This window comes from Strigops habroptila, chromosome Z (genome assembly GCF_004027225.2).
Source record: "Strigops habroptila isolate Jane chromosome Z, bStrHab1.2.pri, whole genome shotgun sequence".
Classification (NCBI taxonomy): domain Eukaryota; kingdom Metazoa; phylum Chordata; class Aves; order Psittaciformes; family Psittacidae; genus Strigops; species Strigops habroptila.
In genome coordinates, this window is record NC_044302.2 from 976532 (window position 1) to 999725 (window position 23194).

The following is a 23194-nucleotide window of genomic DNA, read 5'->3' on the forward strand; positions in this document are numbered from 1 at the left end:
AGCTGTAAAAATTCAAATGAGATTTAAAACTTGGCATTAACATTCTTTAAGCAAATCTTTGCAGGAAAAGCTAAAAGTTTACTTGTTCCACTTGTTATTTTAGGTCTCTATTGTTACATAATTCTCAGTCTAGATCCTTACACACTCCCCATCACAGTACCAAGTAACTGCTTTTCTCAGCTGCATTTTCAGAATCGCAGTTCAGAGCCAGGACAACTGATTTGACATCTGTTTCTCCAAACAACAGGCTTCCAAGAAGGGTATTTAAATCCTTAAGATTACTTAGAAAACCTCAGGCTTACCCAGAGAGCAATAACATCTTCTGGTTTTGAACAATGACTTACTTTGTTTTTAAAAACAAAATGAGTTACTAATGTGAACAGATTGAGTAATCAAGCTCAATTAAGCATGTGCAGCATGTACTATAACAACATTCCTTGTCTGTTGAAGTAATAAAGCAGCTTTATTTTCTTTAGACTTCTAGCAGTCTACCTCAGAGAACTGTTCATTCCTACTTCTAGCCAGGTACCATTTCCATGAAGATGTGTCATGCATTTTAGCTACATTGTTGGGGAAGGGGAAGAAAAAGAAAAACATCCTACAGCTATTGTCAGGAGACACTATTAGCACCTACATGAACATCAAGCTTTGCTGGTACGGTCCACGCCCTGATCAAACATTGGTTTTGTGTAGGAAGACAAGCCACTTCTGGGGCTACACACTTCAGAGGAGGCTTCAAAGGACAGTTTTCTCCCCATGCAGCAGAACGGTTTGTAGCTTCAGGAAAACTACATCAGTAACTTATGGCTTGTATCTGAAGGTCAGGTATTTTAATTTATTATTGTTGCTGCTGCTGCGGGTTTTGTTGCAGATAACATAAAGATGTACAGAAACCTCCTTACCTCCTTACCTCCTTCTGTGCTGTCATGGTTTGAGCCCAGCCGGTAACTCGGAACCACACAGCCGCTCGCTCACTCCCCCCCTTCTTCCTCCCCCCGCTCCCGGAGGGATGGGGAGGAGAATCGGAAGAATGTAACTCCCATGGTTGAGATAAGAGCAGTCCAGTAACTAAAGTACCATACAAAACTACTACTGCTACCACCAATGATAATAATGATTAGTGAAATAACAAGGGGAGAGGATACAATTGCTCACCACCCGCCGACCGATACCCAGCCCGACCCGAGCAGTGATCTGGGCCTTCCGGGTAACTCCCCCCGGTTTCTATCCTGGGCATGATGTCTGTGGTATGGAATACCCCTTTGGCTAGTTTGGGTCAGGTGTCCTGTCTCTGCTTCCTCCCGGCTTCCCCTCTTCCCTGGCAGAGCATGAGACTGAGAAAGTCCTTGGTCGGAGTAAACATTACTTAGCAACAACTAAAAACATCGGTGTTATCAGCGTTGTTCCCAGGCTGAAAGTTAAAAAACACAGCACTGCACCAGCTACTAAGAAGGAGAAAAATGGCCCCTATAGCTGAACCCAGGACACATGCCCAGAGCAAAACATTTTGCTTTGGTACCAGAAGATGGAGCCACATGCTCACAGTTTTAAAGTGATTCCCCCGCCCCGTTCTGACAGAAAAACCACCCATGAAGCAGACAGTGCCTAGAAACTGCTCCTTTACCTTAAATGAACTTGCCTTTTACTTTGTCTATGTGTACTGCTGATCTGGTGCATGCCTTACCCTATATGTCAGCTGCCTTTCTCAGATGTTTCCATACCAACTGCATTTTCCTTACTGCAACAGATTTTCTGAATTGCCTACAGTGTCAAAATGAAATCAAGAAACAGAACCAAACTAAGCCATGCACTTCCAACTGCTAAAATATCACACTTTTCATATCCTTCATGAAAGGATATACTCTTAAAGGAAGTCATTTATGTCCCAGAACCATTAACTTAAAACTCTTAATTCTCATATTGTTAAAAGGCCAGATAAATGCAGATATATCATGTTTACTGTGTCCTAAAGCTTAAAAATATGTGCACAGATGAGAGAATAGGCTAAGTTTGTACTTCACAAACCTTCGGTGTTGCTGTTTAAACAGAACAGCAATAGCAGGAAAAGAGTTCAGATGAAGAACATGCACAGAATGATGTTATTCTGGAAGGAAAGTTAAGCTCACAAGATGCAGTACTCTCTTCACAGCATGCTGCAAAATGCTTTCAGCAGCTTTTCTTAGACACGTCTCTTTTTTTCCACATTAATTTCATGCACATTTCCTTTAATACTACACCCCTCTCTGCATAGAATACCTGCACCTTCCCACCGTTCCGGCATTTCACACTCTTACCCCACATCTTTCTCACCTTCCCCTCTCATATTTTGACTAGAACCTGCTCCCATTACCGGAGAACACAGAAATAGTGGTATGGCAACATGCCCATCCTCCTGCTTGTTTGTCAGTGTGTACTCACCCATCCTGCTCCTCAGAGGAGAACAAACTTCTGAACTTCCCCCATTGCATGCCTCTGTACTGGCCTCTTCTTGGGTGCAACCTGGAGACTCACAGTGACCAACCCACTTGGTCAATCCATGAAGAAAATTAATGTGAAGTTCATGCTGTTAAGGATGAAAGAAAGCACGGATTAGTGGCACAACCTGAAAAAACTGAGACCAGGTAACGTGGCACATGGCAGTGCTGCTCCAGGAGGCAGGGGAAGGGCTGCCAGTGTGGGATCGGGGCAGTTCTGCACTCCTGGCAGCAGCAGCTTCCGAGGCCCAGCAGCAGAAGCACAGTGTGCCCTCCCGACACCCACCACGCTCCGCACAGCCCCACGTGTCCTCCTGACACCCACCACGCTCCGCACGCTCTCCACTTGACCCCACAAGTGTCAAGCGGTGTAGCTGGTTTGCTGATGGTTTTAAGTTTCGGGTCTTACCATGTCTCCTGCCCACAGGATACTCTATCATCCAGTACACGCTGAGGACATCATATAACGAACATTTCAATGACAAAATGCCCTATTTTACAGTTAAGAAGAGGGATTCCTCTCTCCCACTGTATGTTTCACCATTGCTATTTATCACTGAAAGTTAAGAAGGAACAGCAAAACATCTTATGCCTTCACAGGACTGAGATCCACAGACAACTACCAAACACAAACACCAGCACGCAGCCTTGCCATCGTGCTGACAACCACACGCCATTTACTGCGGTGCACACACACTCTTTCTTTCCCCTAGAACCCAACCTAGAGCAAATATTTATTGCGTATTTATACACAGCATTTAAACGTAGCCTCTGCTGTTCACCTGCGTGGCCAGGATTGGTTGTTCAGTCCCACCTGAGGCACGCACAGCACCGCACATCCGCTGTCACGGCACCGAGCCACGGCTCAGACAGGCCGCGGCGGCTGCGGGCTGTCACCGGCGCTCGGCCCCGCCCGCGCGCCCGCGGCGGCGACACGCGGGAGGGACCCACCGCGAGCGCGGCCCCGGTGGCGCGACCGCACCAGCGGCTCCCTCAGCTCAGGCGCGGCGCAGGCCGGCGTTTGCTGGGTCACACGTGGTTGCCTTGTATTAAATAAACAAACAGGAACGAACCGCCCCGCAGCACGACTGGGAACTGCCTTCCAAGAAGCTCGCTGCGTTTAAGATCTCCTCAGTACGGATTATTTGTTTTATAAGGGATCTTCTCTGTCGCAGCTGTGTGCGCTTCTATTCGTAAAAAGGAAAGATGTAATTGCGCCATTTATTTAGACTGGTGCTGGTGAGCTCACTGTGAAGCTTTTCTCTCTCTCTCACCTCTGTGTGGAGCTCTCGTTCCTTTTTACCACTGCTTTTCAGGTCCTAGACGTTTGGATCGTTTACTTCTGGCTTAGGCCCGTCCTGAAGACTTGTTCAGGTGCATCTGCGTGACAAAAGTGTGATTCCAGACCAGGACAGCCACCGAGCAGGAGTTCACCGCAGAGGCCTTGTGGCACTAGTGAAAAACAAACCTCAAACAGCTTCACCTGTGAGAGGAATTTGTTATTCAAGTACAAAGCAGAGGTACATGGGTAAAGCCGTTTGGTAGTCACATCTGTTCTTGCAAAAAAACAGCAGTGACCTTGTGCGAGTATTCAGAAACAGTGTCTTTGGAGGCATTAACTTTGTCCTCTGTCCCTATCTCTGCAGTTTGAAAACCAATGTAGTTGAGTATAAATTAAAATGTTTTTGTCTACTATCTTTAAAACAGTATGAAGAGAGTGAGTCATGTTCTTGTCAGTAACACTAGCACTGCTTTAAGGGTTCACATTCAAACACGTTCCCAGTTTACAATGGGAGAGCCAACAAGATTAGAATTCCCAGCTAGGATACATAGCTCCTGGTGATGTGCTGCACAACTCCAGTGGGTATTTAAAGGTACCTTTTCACTGATTTAACAATAAATGTTACTGAAGTACAGACCTTCTGTGGCATGAGCTGTTCTCTGTTACCCCACAAGGGAGACAACCAGGAAACTTCCTCTTTACTTCCTGTTTTGAACGGAAAGCAGCTGACCCGCTTTCTGGGTTTAATGCATGGAGAGAAACCGTGCATCAAAAAATGCTCAAAGCCACATCATATCGTCAAAACCGCTAATGTCTGTGATTCTGGGACACCTGTTCTGCGGGGCAGGGGCAAAAGCCTGAGCCTTGCCCAGGTCCTGGGGCGCAGTGACAGGCAAAGCCCCACAGTGCTGCCCGCAGGGCAGGAACGGAGTCCCATGGCCCCGCACTACCTTCAGCTGAGCCGGGGGACCAGCTCACTGTGGCCAGTAACAGCCCTTCGCCCAGTCCTGCTAAAGCCTGCCCTGGCAAAAGGCTTCACACTCAGGCCCTGCGGAGAGCTCGCATGAACGAGCAGGTTTTAGAAACTTCCCCTTTTCTTCCCTCACTGGTGAGGAAAGGTGCAACATCTAAATTGCGTAAGGCAATGAGCTATCGGCCAACCCCTGTTAATCAGTGACTTGCAGGGTATGTTTTAAACAAAGGTAATCCTGTACAGAGGGGAGATCTCAGAGCAAATAAACTGACAATTTGAAATGCGTAAGTATAGCTATACTAAAAAACTCGGTCATGCAGACTATTAACACCTTAATCTGTTGGCGTACTGGAAACTGCAAGGTAGCAGGATGTACCAACAATATATTTAAATGCAAGAAGTTATTAGAAATAGCTTCTACAGACATTTAAAAGATACATTATCAGATCTTAATATATAAATATATTAAGATATATTAATATTATAAAGATATTTGAAAAATAAAGAAAAATATCTTCTAAAGCAGCCACCTCAGGCACATTAGAAAGAAGATGGAAATTAATAAATTATTCAACATGACATTCAGAAAACTTAAACACAGAAGGGCACATACCATAACACAGAAGGAATATGTAAAGAGTTTTGCAAACTTCCTGATGTTAAATATAATTACTCAGTAAACACGTTTAACACTGACAAATGTTTAAGTGTCTCTAACTATGTTAGTTCAGCATGTGAACACAAACCAAACCTAAAGGTTAAACATCTGCTCAACATATTTATTGATTCATTTTTTCAGTCTGAGTCTTTTCTATTCATATCAATGCCTTTGATATTGATACGAAACTTTGAAACCTTCATCACTGTTAGATGTTATGAAGAGCTTCAAACATTACTATGACATAAGGATTGGGAAGATTTGCCAGATAATGTAATATATGCTAACCCTTCTTTCTTCTTATTAATCTATTCTGTGTTTCTGAAAATTTACATTGTAAAGTACTAAAGACTTTCAGTTGAAACCTGCTGTAATCTAACCATTTTCATTTGAAGTACTTTCCTATTATTTGGCACCCCTTGTTATTATTTGAAAATTATCATTACTTCAAAGGGGAAGCAATTAAATACAAAGAAAATACAATTATAAGAAATATTGTTCTTACAGATGTACACGAATTTTAAACCATTTTGCATTTGATTGGTTTAACTAAGACTGTGCATTTTTGATGTGCTACACGTTTTAGAATTGCTACATCCCTAACTAGCTCCCATTACTCCCAATGGGATACATTTATTTTTTACCTACTAGATGTCAATTATTAGTACTAATTACTAATGCTAGGAGAGGGTGGCGGGGCAGAGGCCTGGGGCAGCTCGGGGACCATGCTGGAGGCACAGGGCAGTGCCAGAGAGCTGCGGGGAAGGGGTGCCAGGGTAGAGCAGGGGCGGAACCGGGGCTGCTCCAACCCAGCCACAGAGCACCTCCCCAGCGCACACCTTCCCCTTCCCGCGGCTCCAGACCAGCCCTCACCCGGCAGCACGCCCCCATCCATGGCCTCCACCGCTGGTTTCACACTGCCCAGGACATTCCCGTTGCAGGGACCCCGGGTCCCAGCTCACCTTCTCTGTGGTTGTGGTCACAATTCTGGTCCCAGCAGGCAGTGCTTGGCAGCAGCTCCATTGTCCCAGATAGGCCCTGGCACAGCCCCCCAAAGCTGCACATCTCCTGCTCAGCTGTACCACGTTGAATGAAGAGGCGCCATCAGCCCCACTGTCTTCACCTGGGGCTTTCAATCCCCAGCCTCCCAACCCACAGCATAGGACAGGAACCATCAGACCCAGCTGAGGCTACCAAGGCAGCAAGGTGGGCCCTGGCTCCTGAGAGAAGCTTCCCAAAGAAAAAGGGAGAAGCCCTGGGGTGCACAAAAAGGAAAAGGGGAAAAGAACAAATCGAGAGCTATGGGTGCAATGGAAAGACGAAAACCAGCAGACGATGACAGGGCAAACTGTCCTGATGACCCTGCAAGGCACAACCAGCCAAAAGCAGAAGGCCCGGTGGTATACAGCATCCCTGTCTCCCAGCACCATCCGCATAGACCGCAGCCCTCTGCCCCAGACACACTGGGGGCATCTCAGGGTGCTGTAGGCAAAGTCAGGAGCAGCCTGGGGATGTCATGTAGCCTGGGGAGGGCCTGTCTGCCCCTGCGATAATGGGAAATGCCACAACAGCCCTGAGCGTACATATGTCTCCCCAGCAGCCCTGTGAGCAGTGCTGGAGTTCTTTGGGACCGTTCCAGTGACCCAAAAATGGTCTGAAAGACCTTGGGACCAGCTCCCACTCCCTCAGAAGCAATAGGAGACTTCCTTCCCTTGGGTACCATCCTCAGGCACCTCTTACTGAAGGTAAAGGGAATGCAGGACCCACAAGTGTGGACCACAAGGGTCCAGCCACAAGTGTGAAGAATAAAGCAATTATTTATTAATGCACCTAACACCTGGGAGTCAGTCCACCTTGGGGCTCCGTGCTCCACTACGCTCCCCCCTTCTCCTCCAACCCCGTAAGAGTCATCACTGGAGCAGCGTTCATCAGCCTAGTGTGGAAGGGTTGGCTCCTACCACAGCCTGTGGTGTTGCAAGTCCGTGCGCAGCTGTGAGCCTCCTTCCCTGCTCCTTCCTTCGGGGTTAAGATTCAGCTCTGTATTTGAGAGGAGGGCCCTGACCTCACCCCTTGTTCCTCTGCCTTACCCCTTGTAGCACAGGTCTCAGGCCGCCCACCCGCCACCGCAGCAGTGTGGCTCAGCACGTTGTGCCTGAATCATATCAAACCAAGACCTCCATCAGAGCACAGAGCTGAATGCAGGTTAGTGGGAAGGTTAGTAGTAATCCTAACCAGTTAATCTAGTAATCCTAACCAGAAGTACAATCGAGGAGCTAGTGATCCACTTAACCTGAGAAAGTGCAGGCCTGAGCTGTGCTATGCTGCACATACAGCTTCACCTCCCAGCCTGTGCTGTGCATATCCCTTGCTAACGAAATAAACTTCGTTGGCTAACTGTAAAAAAGGAGTCTGTAGGCAGCTCCCACTTGGCACTGGTTATTAGAGAGAGCACCTACACATCTTGATTGTAAAGTGAAGCAGCAGCTTCCCACATGAACATCCTTTCCTCTGATGACAGAAATGGAAAATAGAATTATTTTCTTCTAAGAAAATCCTGTAAGAGCTCTAAAGACTGAGACACTGGTGGAACTTCCCTACAGAGGGCATCTGCATGATATGTCATGCCTTGACTGAAGGTTCCCTGGTTCTGTGCAAGTCAGAGTTGCCAGCACCTGAAGGACACAGAACTATCTGTCCTAACCTATTTTTCCTTCTGGTGTTAAGATCAATAAATTAAATTATAATCAATACCTTCTGGAATGTGAGTGCCTTTCTGCGATAGCCACACACAGAGAGTTACGATCAACAGCTCAATGTCCAACTGGAGACCAGTGATGAGTGGTGTCCCTCAGGGATTGGTGTTGGGACTGATCTTGTTCAACATCTTTGTCAGCGACATGGACAGTGGGATTGATGCACACTCAGCAAGTTTGCTGATGACACCAAGCTCTGAGGTGCAGTCAACATGCTGGAGGGAAGAGATGCCATCCACAGGGACCTGGACACTCTTGTGAGGTGGCCAATGCCAGCCTCATGAAGTTCAACAATGCAAAGTGCAAGGTCCTACACTCGGGTCAGGCAATCCCAGGCACAGCTACAGGTTGGGCAGAGAAGTGATTCAGAGCAGCCCTGCGGAGAAGGACTTGGGGGTGTTGGCTGATGAGAAACTGAACACGAGCCAGCTTCAGCATGCGCTTGCAGCCCAGAAAGCCAAACATATCCTGGGCTGCATCAAAAGGAGAGTGAGCAGCAGGTCGAAGGAGGTGATCCTGCCCCTCTACTCTGCTCTCGTGAGACCTCACTTGGAGTGTTGTGTGCAGTTCTGGTGTCCTCAACATAAGAAGGACACAGAACTGTTGGAGCAAGTCCAGAGGAGGCCATGAGGATGATCAGGGGCTGGAGCATCTCCCATATGGAGACAGGCTGAGAACATTGGGGCTGTTCAGCCTGGAGAAGAGAAGGCTGAATGGAGACCTCAGAGCAGCTTCCAGTATCTGAAGAGGGCTACAAGGGTGCTATGGAGGGACTCTTCATCAGGGACTGTAGAGATAGGACAAGTGGTGATGGGTTCAAACTGAAACAGGGGAAGTTCAGGTTGGCTATAAGGAAGAAGTTCTTTACTGTAGGAGAGGATCGGGTTCGAGACCATCTTAAGAACCTGAACGTGCACAAGTCCATGGGACCTGATGAAATTCATCCACGGGTCCTGAAGGAGCTGGCGAATGAAGTTGCTAAACCACTGTCCATCATATTCGAAAAATCCTGGCAGTCAGGTGAAATTCCCGATGACTGGAAGAAGGGTAATATAACCCCCATTTTCAAGAAGGGGAAGGTGGAAGACCCAGGGAACTACAGACCAGTCAGTCTCACCTCTGTGTCTGGCAAAATCTTGGAGCAGTTTCTCCTGGAAAGCATGCTAAGGCACATGAAAAACAACCAGGTGGTTGGTGACAGCCAACATGGCTTCACTAAGGGGAAATCCTGCCTGACCAATCTGATGGCCTTCTGTGATGGAGCCAGGGAACTGATGGACAGGGGCAGAGCAGTTGACGTCATCTACCTGGACTTGTGCAAAGCGTTCGACACTGTCCTGCACGACATCCTTGTCTCTAAATTGGAGAGACATCAATTTGATGGATGGACCAGTCGGTGGATCATAAACTGGCTCGATGGCCGCACGCAAAGAGTTGTGGTAAATGGCTCAATGTCCAGTTGGAAACCTGTAACGAGTGGTGTCCCTCAGGGATTGGTGTTGGGACCGGTCCTGTTCAACATCTTTGTCGGCGACATGGACAGTGGGATTGAGTGCGCCCTCAGCAAGTTTGCCGACGACACCAAGCTGTGTGGTTCGGTTGATACGCTGGAGGGAAGGGATGCCATCCAGAGGGACCTTGACACGCTTGTGAGGCGGGCCGATGCCAACCTTATGAAGTTTAACCAAGCCAAGTGCAAGGTCCTACACCTGGGTCGGGGCAACCCCAGGCACTGCTACAGGCTGGGCAGAGAAGAGATTCAGAGCAGCCCTGCAGAAAAGGACTTGGGGGTGTTGGTTGACGAGAAGCTTAACATGAGCCGGCAGTGTGCGCTTGCAGCCCAGAAAGCCAACCGTATCCTGGGCTGCATCAAAAGAAGCGTGACCAGCAGGTCGAAGGAGGTGATCCTGCCCCTCTACTCTGCTCTCATGAGACCTCACTTGGAGTGCTGTGTACAGTTCTGGTGTCCTCAACATAAAAGGGACATGGAGCTGTTGGAGCGAGTCCAGAGGAGGCCACGAGGATGATAAGAGGGCTGGAGCACCTCCCGTATGAAGACAGGCTGAGAGAGTTGGGGCTGTTCAGCCTGGAGAAGAGAAGGCTGCGTGGTGACCTCATAGCAGCCTTCCAGTATCTGAAGGGGGTCTACAAGGACACTGGGGAGGGACTCTTCCTTAGGGACTGTAGTGGTAGGACAAGGGGTAATGACTTCAAACTCAAACAGGGGAAGTTTAGATTAGATATAAGGAAGAAGTTCTTTACAGTGAGGGTGGTGAAGCACTGGAATGGGTTGCCCAGGGAGGTTGTGGATGCTCCATCCCTGGCGGTGTTCAAGGCCAGGTTGGACAGAGCCTTGGGCGACACGGTCTAGTGTGAGGCATCCGGGCCCATGGCAGCAAGGTTGGAACTGGATGATCTGAAGGTCCTTTCCAACCCTAACTATTCTACGTCTCTATGATTCTATGAATAGCCCAAAGCTTATTATCTCAGGATTTAGACCTGTCTATTTAACAATAAGCTATAAACCCTAAACTCTAGCTGAAAAACTGCAAATATCAGAACCCAAATGGTTGCTGGGGATTTACAACTTATGATAGAATCAGAGAATGGTTTGGGTTGGAAAGAACCTTAAGATCATCCAGTTCCCACCCCCTGCCATGGGCAGGGACATGACACACTAGACCAGGTTGCCCAAGGCTCTGGCTGAGGTTAGATTTTAAAACCTACGCCCTGAGCAGTAAACCGTAAATCCTCACTGATAAATACCAAATCCCACATAGTGAGAAAATCCCAACAAGAAATTCTAAACAAAAAAAAAACTGCACAAGAAAACCTCCTAACCCTCAGGTTTTTGCAAAACAAAACATGTGGGAGCAGGAAAACAGTGAAGAGAAACCAAGGAATTTCTGCCCACAGCTTAAAACACTTCATTTGTGAGCGCAGCAGAACTGTGAGACACATCACAAACACTTTACAGTTGCTGTTTATAAGCCTGGTTTTAGCCACCGTTCAAATGTGACCATATGCAAGAAGCAGTACATGGAATCGTGCTATGCTGCTCTTGCACCAAACCTGCCTGTCCCAGCGTGAGCAGCAGCTCCTGTGCAGCACCCACGACCGTGAGCATTACCCGGCCTATCCAGAAGGTGGGCAGAATGTCCAGGGCAAGGGTAAAATGCCACAATGGGGAAATAGGATGTAAACTAGACATGATTTTAGCCAATTAACCAAATTGTGGGCATTCCTAGTCCAAGCTACCTAAGTGCTCAGGCACCCGCCTGTCTTCAGCCTTTGGCAGATGATCCTCCTCGGGGAAGCTGCAGCACAGACAGACACTGCAGTGCTAGAAGCATTTGTCTTACTTGGCATGAAGAACACCTACCACAGAGAGGGGGCACAAGCAGCCCTCTCACCTCCCCACTTGCTCATCAGCACAGGCAAGAGAGGGAAAGCAAAGGCCTCGCAGACTCCCAGGCCACCATCCGCTGCCATGCCCAGAGCACTGCCTGCCCCGCGCTGCCACCACAGCACCGCGGCAGGGCCCGGCTCAGGTGCTCACACACATGGGCAGGATGTTCTCGCTGCCCCCAGCCCGAGCCACCTCCTCTCCAGCTCAACAGCCCCAGCGCTCTCAGGCTTCTGTCATACGAGAGATGCTTCATCCCTTCATCACCTCAGTGGCCCTTCACTGGACTCTCTCCAGCCTGTTCATGCCTCTCTTGCACTGGGGAGCCCAAGAGACCTCTTATGCTACAGACAACAGCGGGATACCCTTCCCACCACAAAATTACAGATTCCCTGACACAGGGAAGAAGCCCCAGGTAACCTGAGTAAGCAAATGGCCCCCTAAGAACTGAAGAACGCACCAGAGATGCCAGCACAACCTTGTAGTCCCTGAAAAAGTCAACAAGACAAAAATATGGCTCTGCGGGCCCCATGGTACCTCTGGGAACACTTAGGAAAAATCTCCAGAAGCAACAGGAATGCCGCCAGGAAGACACAGCACTGATGGGCCTACCTTGCAACGCTAAGAGCATCCACCTCCTTCAGCAGATCACAGTGGTGGCACTGAGAGCTTTTGTGCACACTGTAAATGAGCTACAGCACAACACTCATCAAGTAGCCTTAAGAGCATTATCTGATCTCAATCAAACATGTACTGTCCATCCTGAGATATGCTGGACTAAAAAAAGTTAAAACCACACGAAGTCCCCATACACAAGCATCTGTCTCTCTACCACAGCTGTTTGGATTGCTTTCATACAGCAGTATAATTAACATGAAGATTTCCAGGGCACCTTAAAATTCTCAGTGATCTTCATTAAGAACAACTTGTAGTTCTAAAGAGAGGGTAATGGTATGAATCACACTGCAGGAGCAAGTGTGAGCCTACTCCGTGTCACAGCATTAGAATGCATGAGTGGGGCAGCATTAACAAGCTACTTCCACAGTGATTCCACTCAAAGTTTCTCCATCTTTTTTGCTTTTTGCATTCCATGCCAACATCACCATTAACTATCTCAGTGCAAACTTTGCTCTCCAGGGAAAGCACTAAGAAATCTATCAATAAATGAAGTTCCTGCATAAGCCTTTTACAACAGAACTGCTGCCTGTTTTGTGAAGAACTTTAATAATTAAAATATTAAAATTATGTTAAAATTTAAAACGTCAAGAGAAGTCTGAAAAGTTGTGCACAACAACTTCAAAGCAAAGGAAGAGAGTCGAATGATTCTAGAAGAAACAGAAGGAATTTAATTCCTACTTTGTTCTATTTATACACATTAAGAACTGAAATTCTTAAATATTTAAAGCATGAAAACAGAAATGAACTATTATCAGTGAACAAAGACATCTTTGATAATTCATCTTTTAATAGAATGAACTTAAATTATATTTTAAAAACAATGCTAAGAACAGCACAGCTCAGCTGTAAATGTGCAATCTGACAAGTATCCGCAGTATTTCTCATGCCTTTTTGTTTGGTTTTTTTTTTTCAGTGTAAGAAACTCAGAAAAAAACCCTCCTTCCATTATGGAAAAACAGCAGACGGGAAGATAGTTAAACTCATGAGCCAAGGATTTTCAAATAACCTCTATGCTGCACAGTAGACAAATATGCAACCATCTACACACCACCCCCAACCCCAATCTCAGAAATCATGTCTCAGTGCTCTGGATTAAATGATGACCAACTGAATTGATTCTGTCTTCTTGGCAGCACTAAGTCTAATGACAGATCTCTCTGCTCTTTTTCTGAATCCACCAGTTGATAGCCAAGGATGTTTATAGCACCTCTGCAAATTTCCTGTATTTTCTTAATTTTCTGGAAGGAAAGATCATTTCTCCAGGCCTGTGAAACACTAACTGCATCTCGAGATGTGATTTTGAAGGCTTCTTTTTTCTTCCCTGGTCCCTCTCCATGTGTGATATTATAGATCCAGCTTTTGAGCATGGGGGTCAAACTAAGATCAGCAAATTTATACATTTCTGAGATTTCTGATAACGGATCTCTTACCAGATCTTCAAAACGGATCATTAAATAGCGATCTTTAAGGAAATGGGGTGGTTTTAGAGTAGCTGTTTCATAAATCTGAACATGACTTCTACAAATCTCTTGCATTACTTTGTATTTGCTGTCTTCCACTTTGGTGCCATTGGTGCTCAAAACAATCCCATTGTCACGGGCTAATGCTTTGACCGATTGTTCCCGTGACTTGACGACTGCCCTGGGGTCACGGACCAAGTGAATGATTTTGAGATTCAGGGATGGATCAGTGAGAAGGGGATAGAGGACCTTCAAGTCAAAGAATCGAACCTCCTTGATGACAATATGGCTGTAGGTTTTACAGGCTTCCTCCACCTTGCTGAATGGGTACCGTCCACAAAGAGTCTTGCATGCCATTTCACTGGTTATGTCAGTACGCTGAAAAGAGTCACAGGCAGGAGCTGAACAGAGAGCTCGACTCACTGCCCATTGGAAAAGATCGGATAAGTTTCTTTTCCAAGGCATGTAAGCATCAAACACAGACATGTCACACAGAAAGACCGACCTGACAAGGTCCCGCACTGCCATGTGCAAGACCTTGGCACTGTTCTGGTACATTGTAACCCACACGTGCCATGCAGGCTCCATCAGGTAGAAGACACTGGGGTGCTGGCTGAAAAGCTGACCAACAAAAGAAGATCCCGACCTCCAGGAAGAGAGAATGAGGATGTGGACTTGAGATGGTTTCTCCTCAGGCTGAGTCATGAAGTTACTATACCGGGCATACATGAAGAGTAAGAATCCAGTCTGAACAGCAACAAAAATTATAACGATTGCGCTAGGAATCCGAATCCTTGCCATTCTCACCGAGGAAAAGCAATTAAAAAAGCTGAAAAAGAAAAGGAAAATGAATGTGAACCATTGCTCCTATGGCACAATAATGATACAACTTACACAATACAAGCTCTTGCATTCGTAAAACCTTCCTTCAAATATGCACTTATGTATTTGGCACTCTTTACTTCCTCAATCAGTGGCACTGGGAGATGATCATTTGCAGGTGACAGGGATCAGAAGCTGCAAGCAAGTAACGTGTGACAGCAAGATCACAGCAGGAATCCATTTGGAGCATGTGCCTGATGCTGAAGGAAACCTTGAGTTGATGCAGCAAAACTGCTGGAAAAGTAAAAATGTACAGAATACACAAAGCCCTCAACTTGAATTCTGGCAAACATTGCTGAGGGGGAAAAAAACCTTTCTGAATCATTCCACTGTATTTCCATTTCTGCCTGCAAGGGCTTCTATCCCTTCACAGGAGTAGACAGGAAAGGCAGTAACTGTGACTACTGAAGTAATAAAAAAGCAGCTGACGTGTCTTTGGACCGGAGTGCAGATACCCCATGACTGAATACCCTGAGTTTGCATTTAAGGAATTATCCATCTGTGAGTTACAATTAATCGGCATGGAACTCCTGGAAAGTTTTAGGCATGTTGCCCACAAGTGGACTTCTGGTTTACCTGGAAGTCAAAGTTCAAGCTACACACATTCCTCATGATCTTGTGCTGGAGGTTTTTGGCACCTACCCCTTTGTGCTCTCACTTTCACAGATTCCGCTTGTAAGCAGTCACTGTGTGTCAGCAGGCATGGTATTAGGAAGATAAGAATCCTTGTGCATGCAGATCATCTCAAGAGTTTTACATATAAGCATTTGCTATCTAGCTGCATTTAGACAATTTTTTTATTGTTACAATGAAGACATCAACATGTATCAACACACTCTGGATTCTTGAGAGTAAATAATGCAAAGTAGTGAATATAGATACACACTGATTTGACATAATACATACATTAAGTTCTTAGTGCTAGCCCAAGGAAACATGAAAAAGACTATTAATTAGTACCAAAAATTGAAATAAATGGTCAATTGAAAGAGATCGTAGAAATGGGCAGATTTGGCTCCTTCCACTGCGTAAATCCTTCTTCACGATATAAAGAAATGCACTCTACCTTAAATTAACACAATTTCGCTACTAAACTTTTATTCATAAGCCAAGAAAAACAGCAGAAATATGAGGTGAGTAGGAAAAAGGAGTCAATAAAAACATCCACCTTTGGTATCACGCAGTGTCTCATATGGAGAGTATGGCAAATGAGTAAGGTATTAGCTTGCTTGCAGACACTTTTCTCCCAAAGTACTATGTTTCACGTGTAAGACACAGCCATTTAGGTTTGAAAAAGCTTTTAAGATCAAGTCCAACTGTTAACCCAGCACTAAACCATGTCCCTAAGCACCATGTCTACACATCAGCCAGGCTGCAATCCACCCCACTGTCCGCTCACCCGGCCGTCCTGCACCAGCTCCTCCACACAGTAACCTGATTGTTCTCACTTCAACAGCCTTGGTTTTTAAATAGCAAAATGGGACAAAACGTAACAGAGTGCTCTTATATAACCTTATTTTTTCAGGGCCAGGTTCATAAGCAAATTTAAAGCCACAAAAAGACCAGACCTTTTTACAAGACCCAGATGTCACTGTATTCACTGAAATGCTACTAATACATCCAGGCAGACAAGTATGGAAAAAGTAGCCCAGTCTCTCTGCGCTGGTATTAATGTCTGGGCTGCAAACACATATGCTGCCAATTTTTGGCAGTGGGATGGGGGGGCAGGGTGTCTGTGGACCAAATACACTGCGAGTTGGCTTTTGTATTTTGCTGCACAGTCAATACGATAGCTGTACTCTAAAGGGCACTAAAGAATGACAGGTGTAGTCTAATACCCTGGCACTGCCCTAAACCATGAAATGTTAACTATGGAACTATTGGGCCCTTGGCCTGACGCCAAGATCTCCTGACTGAGATCCCAGCAAGTCTTGACTCTATACGGGGCCAATGACTGTTTTTAGAACATCATATTTTGCATGCTAATTTGCCCATGATAATCCTTCAAGACAATATAGCAGAATGCAGTAAAGTATGAAGATTAATCACAGTGACAGTCAATGACTTCAATAAAAGGAATACTGAAGTTCCTCAGCCTGGAAGAGATGCTTCCTGAACAGGCAAGTCACAACTGGCCTGGATAGAGTATCTGTAAAAACGCTTTCTCACAACTGCTCAAAACAGGAAAATTGGGAGAATTGAATTACATGATCACTCATGACAAAAGCTTTTTGTACACTCCACTATAAAAAATGTGAAACTCTACCTCAAAATGCTGTGGCAGCAAGAGTATACAAGAGTTCAACAAATTATTGTATCGACTGAAAGTAATTAATGGAAGAGAGCCTCCCCAAAGCTGTGAAAGCAAAGACAAGGCTCCAGGTGGTGGCTTAGCAACTCCCTCAACTGTAGACGGCTGGAGGTGTCTGCCTGCATCTGGGAGGTCTACTAGCAGAAAACATGTTTCCTGTATTATTTAACATTTTCCCTAGCAATCCACTGCCTGCTATTGTTGGGCAGAAGAACAGGTAGATAAACATCCAGTTTAATTCAGCATGGCTGAATTAATCCAGTTTAATTCTTCACAGGTAAAATCTGCCTTGTTCAAATACTGAATTTTGGATATTATGCCACCAGAAGCATCTACGAGTTTCTCAATGCAGTGGGAGCTATCAGCAACCCAGTAGCCAGCACTGACACTTTGACAAACAGAGGCAAGGAAAGAACACAAGCTTTTGCTAGTTCAAGTTTTCCTGAAACGGATCCTACACCTGGAAAAGAGACAGCCAGAACTACCTCAAGTCTCTGCAAAAGTCAGGCATTTTCTGCACTGACTGCATCCTGCAGGTCCTCACAGTCTAACTGATTACATGGCTTTTAGAGACCCAACGATACTTTCTAAAGAAATAATGTGTTTCTGCTCTAACTACACAGAACTGCTGCTCCATTCTAATCAAGACCACAGCAGAAATAAAACACTAACTGCTCTTTATACCTTACTAGCAGGGGATGAGGGAGTGAGGAATAAAAACACGTAGATGTGAAACAAAAGTCTTGGGTGACATGGTTCAGTGCGACGTGTCCCTGCCCATGGCAGGGGGGTTGGAACTAGATGATCTTAAGGTCCTTTCCAACCCTAATTATTCTATGAATCTATGATTCTATGAAAAAGCTGTTTTTTTAAATTCAAATCTGTGTTGACTGCCTCTCCGACCTCTCCTCACTGATTCCCACCCAAGTACTGTTGTAGACAGTACTGTGCCAACAAAAACACAGCTAACATGAGTATTAGTCCATAATTTGTGTCTGAACTAGTCTGCCCACCGTAAGCAGTACAAATAATATGCAAAATGACTGCAGCCAAAGTATTTCCCTACTCTTTAGTATGATATAAACTGCAAGAAAAACTGTGATATCAAAGTAAAGCACTAAGTAGGTTCTCATTTTCAGTATTTAAGATTCATCTTCTACCCTTTCAGGTAAGTTGTGATATTTCTAAGGAATATGCATGCATGTAGTCACCACACAGAAATGAGTAACTGCACAACAAAATGCACCATCTGTAAGAATATTCTCTGGGGCAGTTTCCAGTGCATGAGGCAAAACACACATCCAGTTCACTGTTTTTTCTCTGTAAACGGTACCTCTTATTTCTGCATTTGTCACATTGGGCACTATAATTCTGTTTGCAAGTAAATACCCTCTTACCATCTGCAGTTGCATTCTGCAGATAAGGTGCTTTCAGCCCATGTTAAACTCGCGCCCCTTTAATGTGCAGCTTTATAACCCACAACTAGAGAAGGCAGCTCTTGAACACCCTAAAGAACTGCCTTCTCATGAAGTTGCTGAATATGTATATATATATATTTATAAATCTACTGAACAGATTACATTATATCATCGCCTTGGCAGTGCTGGGTTAACTGCCAAGCAATGTTGGACTTGGTGACTCGATGGTCTTCTCCGACCTAAACGATTCCGTGATTCTAACTGTGAGGGAAAGCACCTTACAACACAGGCTGCTTCTGATCCTCTATTTACTCCATCGCAGGGCTCGCCAGAGGGTGCTGCGAGGCAAGTTTTTTCGCACAAAAAGGCAACATGCCAAAACTTCTCTAGTTACTAGTCTGGACCTTGCTTTGCATTGCCTCGCCTCGCTCTCTGCCAGTGCCCTCCTCCTCCTCCGACAGCTCAGCGGCACGACCTGGAGATCAAGGGAGCTAAAAAGGGGCTTGTTCCTGCTCCTCTTCTTCCTTCTCTGCTTCACAGCAGAGCTTCCTTGTGCTGCCCCTGCCTGAGTCAAGCAGGCCTGCTGAAAGGGAGCAGCACCAGGGAAGCCAGACATCCAGCATGAGTGCCCAGACTGCCACCTCCGTGACAGAACCCTCCAGCAAGCACCTACCTCCTCGTTGACTCCTGAAATCAGACTGACCAGAGGTGGCGAGGGAGCTACAAGAGGCAGAGAAACAGACTGTGAGGGACATCAAGTTGCAGCATAGAGCACTCCCAACGCCTTCCGCATCTCTCACTTGAAACACCTGAAGTATTGCAATACTTGGTAGTACCACAATACCTGCTTTTGTACTTAATGTATACTGCTAAGCATAAACGATTTTAATAACAGCTACAGTGCTACTCCTCCTCTTTGACACTAGTATTACTTTTGTGTGTGTGTGTGTGTGTGTGTGTGTGTGTGTGTGTGTGTGATACTATTTCTGCAGGGAGAGCTCTGGCAAACAGCAAAATAACCGAAAATCTCATTCTAACAAAATCTTTAGGCAAAATCATCTCTTCACAAGTCTATGCAAATGTTCAAAATGTGATCTGAAAAGCATCTGCATGTATGGTTTAGCTGACAGTCCTGAGTCAAGCTCTGTCACTGGCCTTGTCCACTAATGGCTACTAATGGAAACAAGATCCTGAACTAGATGAACCCTGGCTCTCTCCCAGAATAACTATTCTTATATATCGTGCAAAGGAAATTAATTATACAAACTCGCCAACAGAGCAATGATTTTCTTCATCACTTAAACTGGCTCTGGCAGAATGCTGAGCTGCAGGGCCACTAGCATCTGCCACTGCTTGCTGAGACTAGATCCATTACAGAAAGCTATCCAGTTTTACCAAGCAGGCTAAACACACAGTGAGTGGTAGTACTGATCCCAGAAAGCTCGTTTTCTAAACAGAGCACTTTTCAGACCCAGAATGGTAGAAACGAATGGAGCAGGAAATAACTAAATTGTGCAGTGGATGATTGTTTAGCTCTTGCTTTCGTTTTTACTCTTTTGCCACATAAGACAAGTAATGTTGGAAGTGAGTAATCAAACCTTTGCAGGTCAGCACTGAAAGGAGCACAGTTGCTCAGTGAACTTCATTTCAGTACAGAAATCAACCTGAAGAGACCTACTAAATTAACAAAAATTATAGCTAAAAAAAAGACCCTCCTATTACACTGCTCATTTTTCTCTGAGATACTAAAACTATAGAAAGACAGCAACAGAGTGCCCCACATGAGAGCTGTAGAGAAACACGGGCTTGCTTTTGAGCCTGGGACAAAAGACTGGGATGAAAGACTCCCTTGGAACAAATGGGTCTGGGTCTGTTGCTGGAAGACTGAAAAATCTGGCTGGAAGAAAGCAAAACAACTGAGAGAAGAATTACAAGTATCTTGTCCCCTAAAATGACTTCTGAGCAACTGAATCTTAGCCGCCTTTGTCAAAGTCTTCTCTGGCCATTTTGTGTCTGAGAGAATTTCCAGCACACTTTCATTTAAAACAGTTTATGCAACGCTTTAACGCCAAAGTCTTTAGAGATTATACAGAAAATACTTCAATTTCCACAAAATGCAAAAATGCACACACTCATTTCCCAGATTGATCTCTTCCACTGAAAAATGACAACCTAATGATGTACTGTGTTCAACCTCTTGCTTGCCAAAACCAATTTCGTCCTGTATGCTTGTCACACACTAAATGCCGACTTTCAGACCAACCATATGAGCCGGATATAAGTATCATTTATGTACTTATAATTCAGCAAAATACTGTGAAAAATCAGTAACAGTAAATGGCATCATGCATTTTATAGAATTAATAGGAAAATGTTCGTGCATGGTGTGATAAACAGCACAAAGACCACCTAAAGGCCTACTATACCTCATGAAGACATTTACTCACTACATCCTTCACCTCTAAGACATTGCACCAATGCAACCACCACCAGACTGGCTGCTACGAGCTAACATTACAAACACAGTGTGCTGCTGAAAAAAGTGAAACACAGGAACGTGACAAACCTGGTCCGAGAAAAACACACAGCAGTATTTCTAGCAGTTCTTGATATAAATTGCCTAGCTGACAAAATGTCAGTTGTCACTGTTCCTGCACAGCTAGAAATGACACATCTTCACAGGGCAAAAGCCAACAATATGCAGATTGATCTTTGAATCAGGAAAGAAGACTTCAGTCAGTGCCTTCTATAACCACTGGTACTTCAAAAAGAGTTAAAAGTTTTTTTAATAGCTGATCATTGCTAAATAGTTGAAAAAATATTAATAAACTTGCTTATTTTTTTTAATACAACAGCAAAATGGTAATAGAAAGAAGTACAACAAATTTACTGTCATCAGTCATTTTGAATTCTAACATTGTATTAGCATTTCAGCTGATAGTATTAACTCAGATTTTAAAACATACTTCCTTTTACAATCTAGTGGAAAATAAGGTTGGAAGAGTTGCTTCCAGGTAATCATCAGGCCTAAATACTTGATAACACAATGAAACATACCACAGATTTCATAATGTGACCAGCAAAAAGGTACTGGGCTTTTTTATATATATATATATATATATATGTATCTATCTAATTTGAGGTTAGACCGAGTTGCCCAGCCTGAACAAATGGCAGTGTCAAGGCACAGCCCTCCCTCAAACACCTACTTCTCCACGCAATGCAGCTGAGAATTATTAAGTGTTTTCAGCTACTGCAATTACCCGTGTTCAAGAAACGAGGTCTGCTCAGCTACAGCTTTTGCTAGGAATTATTACTGGTTTTAAGGACGGCAAAATCGGGACAAAGAGACTCGCAGTGACTGAGTGCTGTTCACATCGGAGACCTTGCCGGCACCTCACACTCTGAGGAGGAACGGGCTGAGGTGCGCCCTGTGCCTCACCGCAGCAACTGCTGCAACAACGGAACAAGAAGTTCTCTGTCCGTTGTATCCCCTCACCTACAAACAGGCTGGACACAGCGGGAAAACGGGACAGGATTCCCACGAATGACCGGGAATGTTCCCTAAAGCACCTGATTTCCCCATCTAACCCCAGCCAGAAAACCTCCTCAACCCGAACCAGCCACGGGGGAGGGAGGAGAAAATAAAAAATAGGGCAGATTTCCAACATTTTGAACATCTTTACCTCAGACAAGAGCTGACTGCGCCTCACGCAACGCCCGGCCCGCCGCACCGGGTATCACGGCAGCTTCACCCGCTCAGCGAACGGCTTAAAAACATCCCCTCAATCTAGTGCAAGCGCTGATAAACACCGACATTAGACATCCAAAGAAATGGGTCCGTCATCGCCCGGCCCGACGAGCGGGACGATGAACCCCCCCTCCCCGGCCTGCCCATACCTTCCCGCCGCCTCCCGGCACCGCCGCGGACCCGAGCTGCCTGCGGAGACAATGAGCCGCTTTCAGACGTGGCCGAGGCGCCGGGGCAGCGGGAGGAGCCCGGCGAGGAGCCGATCCGCCCCGCACTCGGAGCATCCCCGGGCAGAGGCGCAGCCCTGGCAGCGCCGGCCCGCCCCGCCCCGCGCAGCACCGCCCGCTGCAGTGGCACCGGCTCGGCGGGAAGCCTCCGGCCAGCGGCCGGGCTGGGTCCGGGCGCTGCGCGGTGCCCGCAGCCTCACCGGAGCCGTCCCGCTGCAGCTCCCACAGGCCTCCGCCGCCCCTCAGGCCGGCCCGCGGCCCGGCCGCGTCCTGTGGGGAAAACTGGACCGTCCTGAATCCGCCCCCACTCACGGGGCGGTTTCCTTCACCCAAGCATCGCCCCCTGAAAACCTCCGCAATCAGGCCCCTTCCCTGCCCACATACCGGTTTTATTTATGCACGGGGCTTTTAACCAGCAGACACTCATCTCTCTATTTTCTGAACCAGATCTATCCACCATTTTTCCTCTCACATGCATTCACTGAGCTGTTGCTCTGGGCAGCATCATTTGCCACAACTTCATGTGGAAGGAGATAACAGGAGAGAAAAGCAAGATAGGGACAACGGGGTCTCCTGGTTTTACTATTTTCCGGCTATTAGCCGGAAATGCTATTTTCCGGCATTAGCCTCTCTCCTGTTCCAGCTGCTGCCTTAAACAGGCTTCTGCTCAGCTTGGAACACTGTTAGGCATTCCATTTTTGTGAGAGTCCAGCAGCTCAAAGCCCTGAAATGGGCCTATGGTCTCTCCAGGGATTTCTATCCCTTGCTTATGCCCACCCTAATGCTTGTGCAGACACACACCAAGTTCATTCAGGGAACTCACTTGTCTGAAAAAGTGAGTATATTTGGTAAATACGACCGTTACCATAATGAACTCATTATGAACCATAATGAACTGACAGCTCATGCAGTCACACACGC

At 46.0% G+C, this 23194-nt stretch overlaps 1 protein-coding gene and 1 long non-coding RNA gene across 8 annotated transcripts in view; both read right to left on the reverse strand.

Moving 5' to 3' along the window:
• The window catches only part of LOC115600594, a 28139-nt gene extending 23715 nt beyond the window's left edge, over nucleotides 1-4424 (reverse strand). Inside the window, exons 1-2 of one of the 2 annotated variants that reach the window (XR_003989062.1) lie at nucleotides 3749-4424; nucleotides 2419-2563 (exon numbers count right to left, since the gene is read on the reverse strand). This is a non-coding gene — a long non-coding RNA (uncharacterized LOC115600594). Of the gene's footprint in view, nucleotides 1-2418; nucleotides 2564-3256; nucleotides 3436-3748 lie in introns of those variants that run through there. The other variant, XR_003989060.1, reaches the window with a different exon arrangement.
• Nucleotides 4425-12869: 8445 nt separating this feature from the next.
• Nucleotides 12870-22781, reverse strand: LOC115601304 (carbohydrate sulfotransferase 5-like). Of its 6 annotated transcripts, XM_030471127.1 has the most exons (4): nucleotides 22196-22344; nucleotides 21982-22097; nucleotides 18969-19015; nucleotides 12870-14513 (listed from the first exon to the last, which is right to left on the reverse strand). In XM_030471127.1, exon 4 carries the CDS (start codon nucleotides 14483-14485, stop codon nucleotides 13304-13306), a length of 1182 nt encoding a protein of 393 aa, XP_030326987.1. In that variant the 5' UTR covers nucleotides 14486-14513; nucleotides 18969-19015; nucleotides 21982-22097; nucleotides 22196-22344; the 3' UTR covers nucleotides 12870-13303. The 6 variants fall into 6 exon arrangements, with proteins under 6 accessions (XP_030326987.1, XP_030326984.1, XP_030326988.1 ...); XM_030471124.1 differs by lacking the exon at nucleotides 21982-22097; XM_030471128.1 differs by lacking the exon at nucleotides 18969-19015.
• Nucleotides 22782-23194: the final 413 nt, after the last annotated feature.

Coding starts and splice junctions, on each gene's coding strand:
- LOC115601304 (XM_030471129.1), bottom strand. CDS start 14,485: ATGGCAAGGATTCGGATTCCTAGCGCAATCGTTATAATTTTTGTTGCT.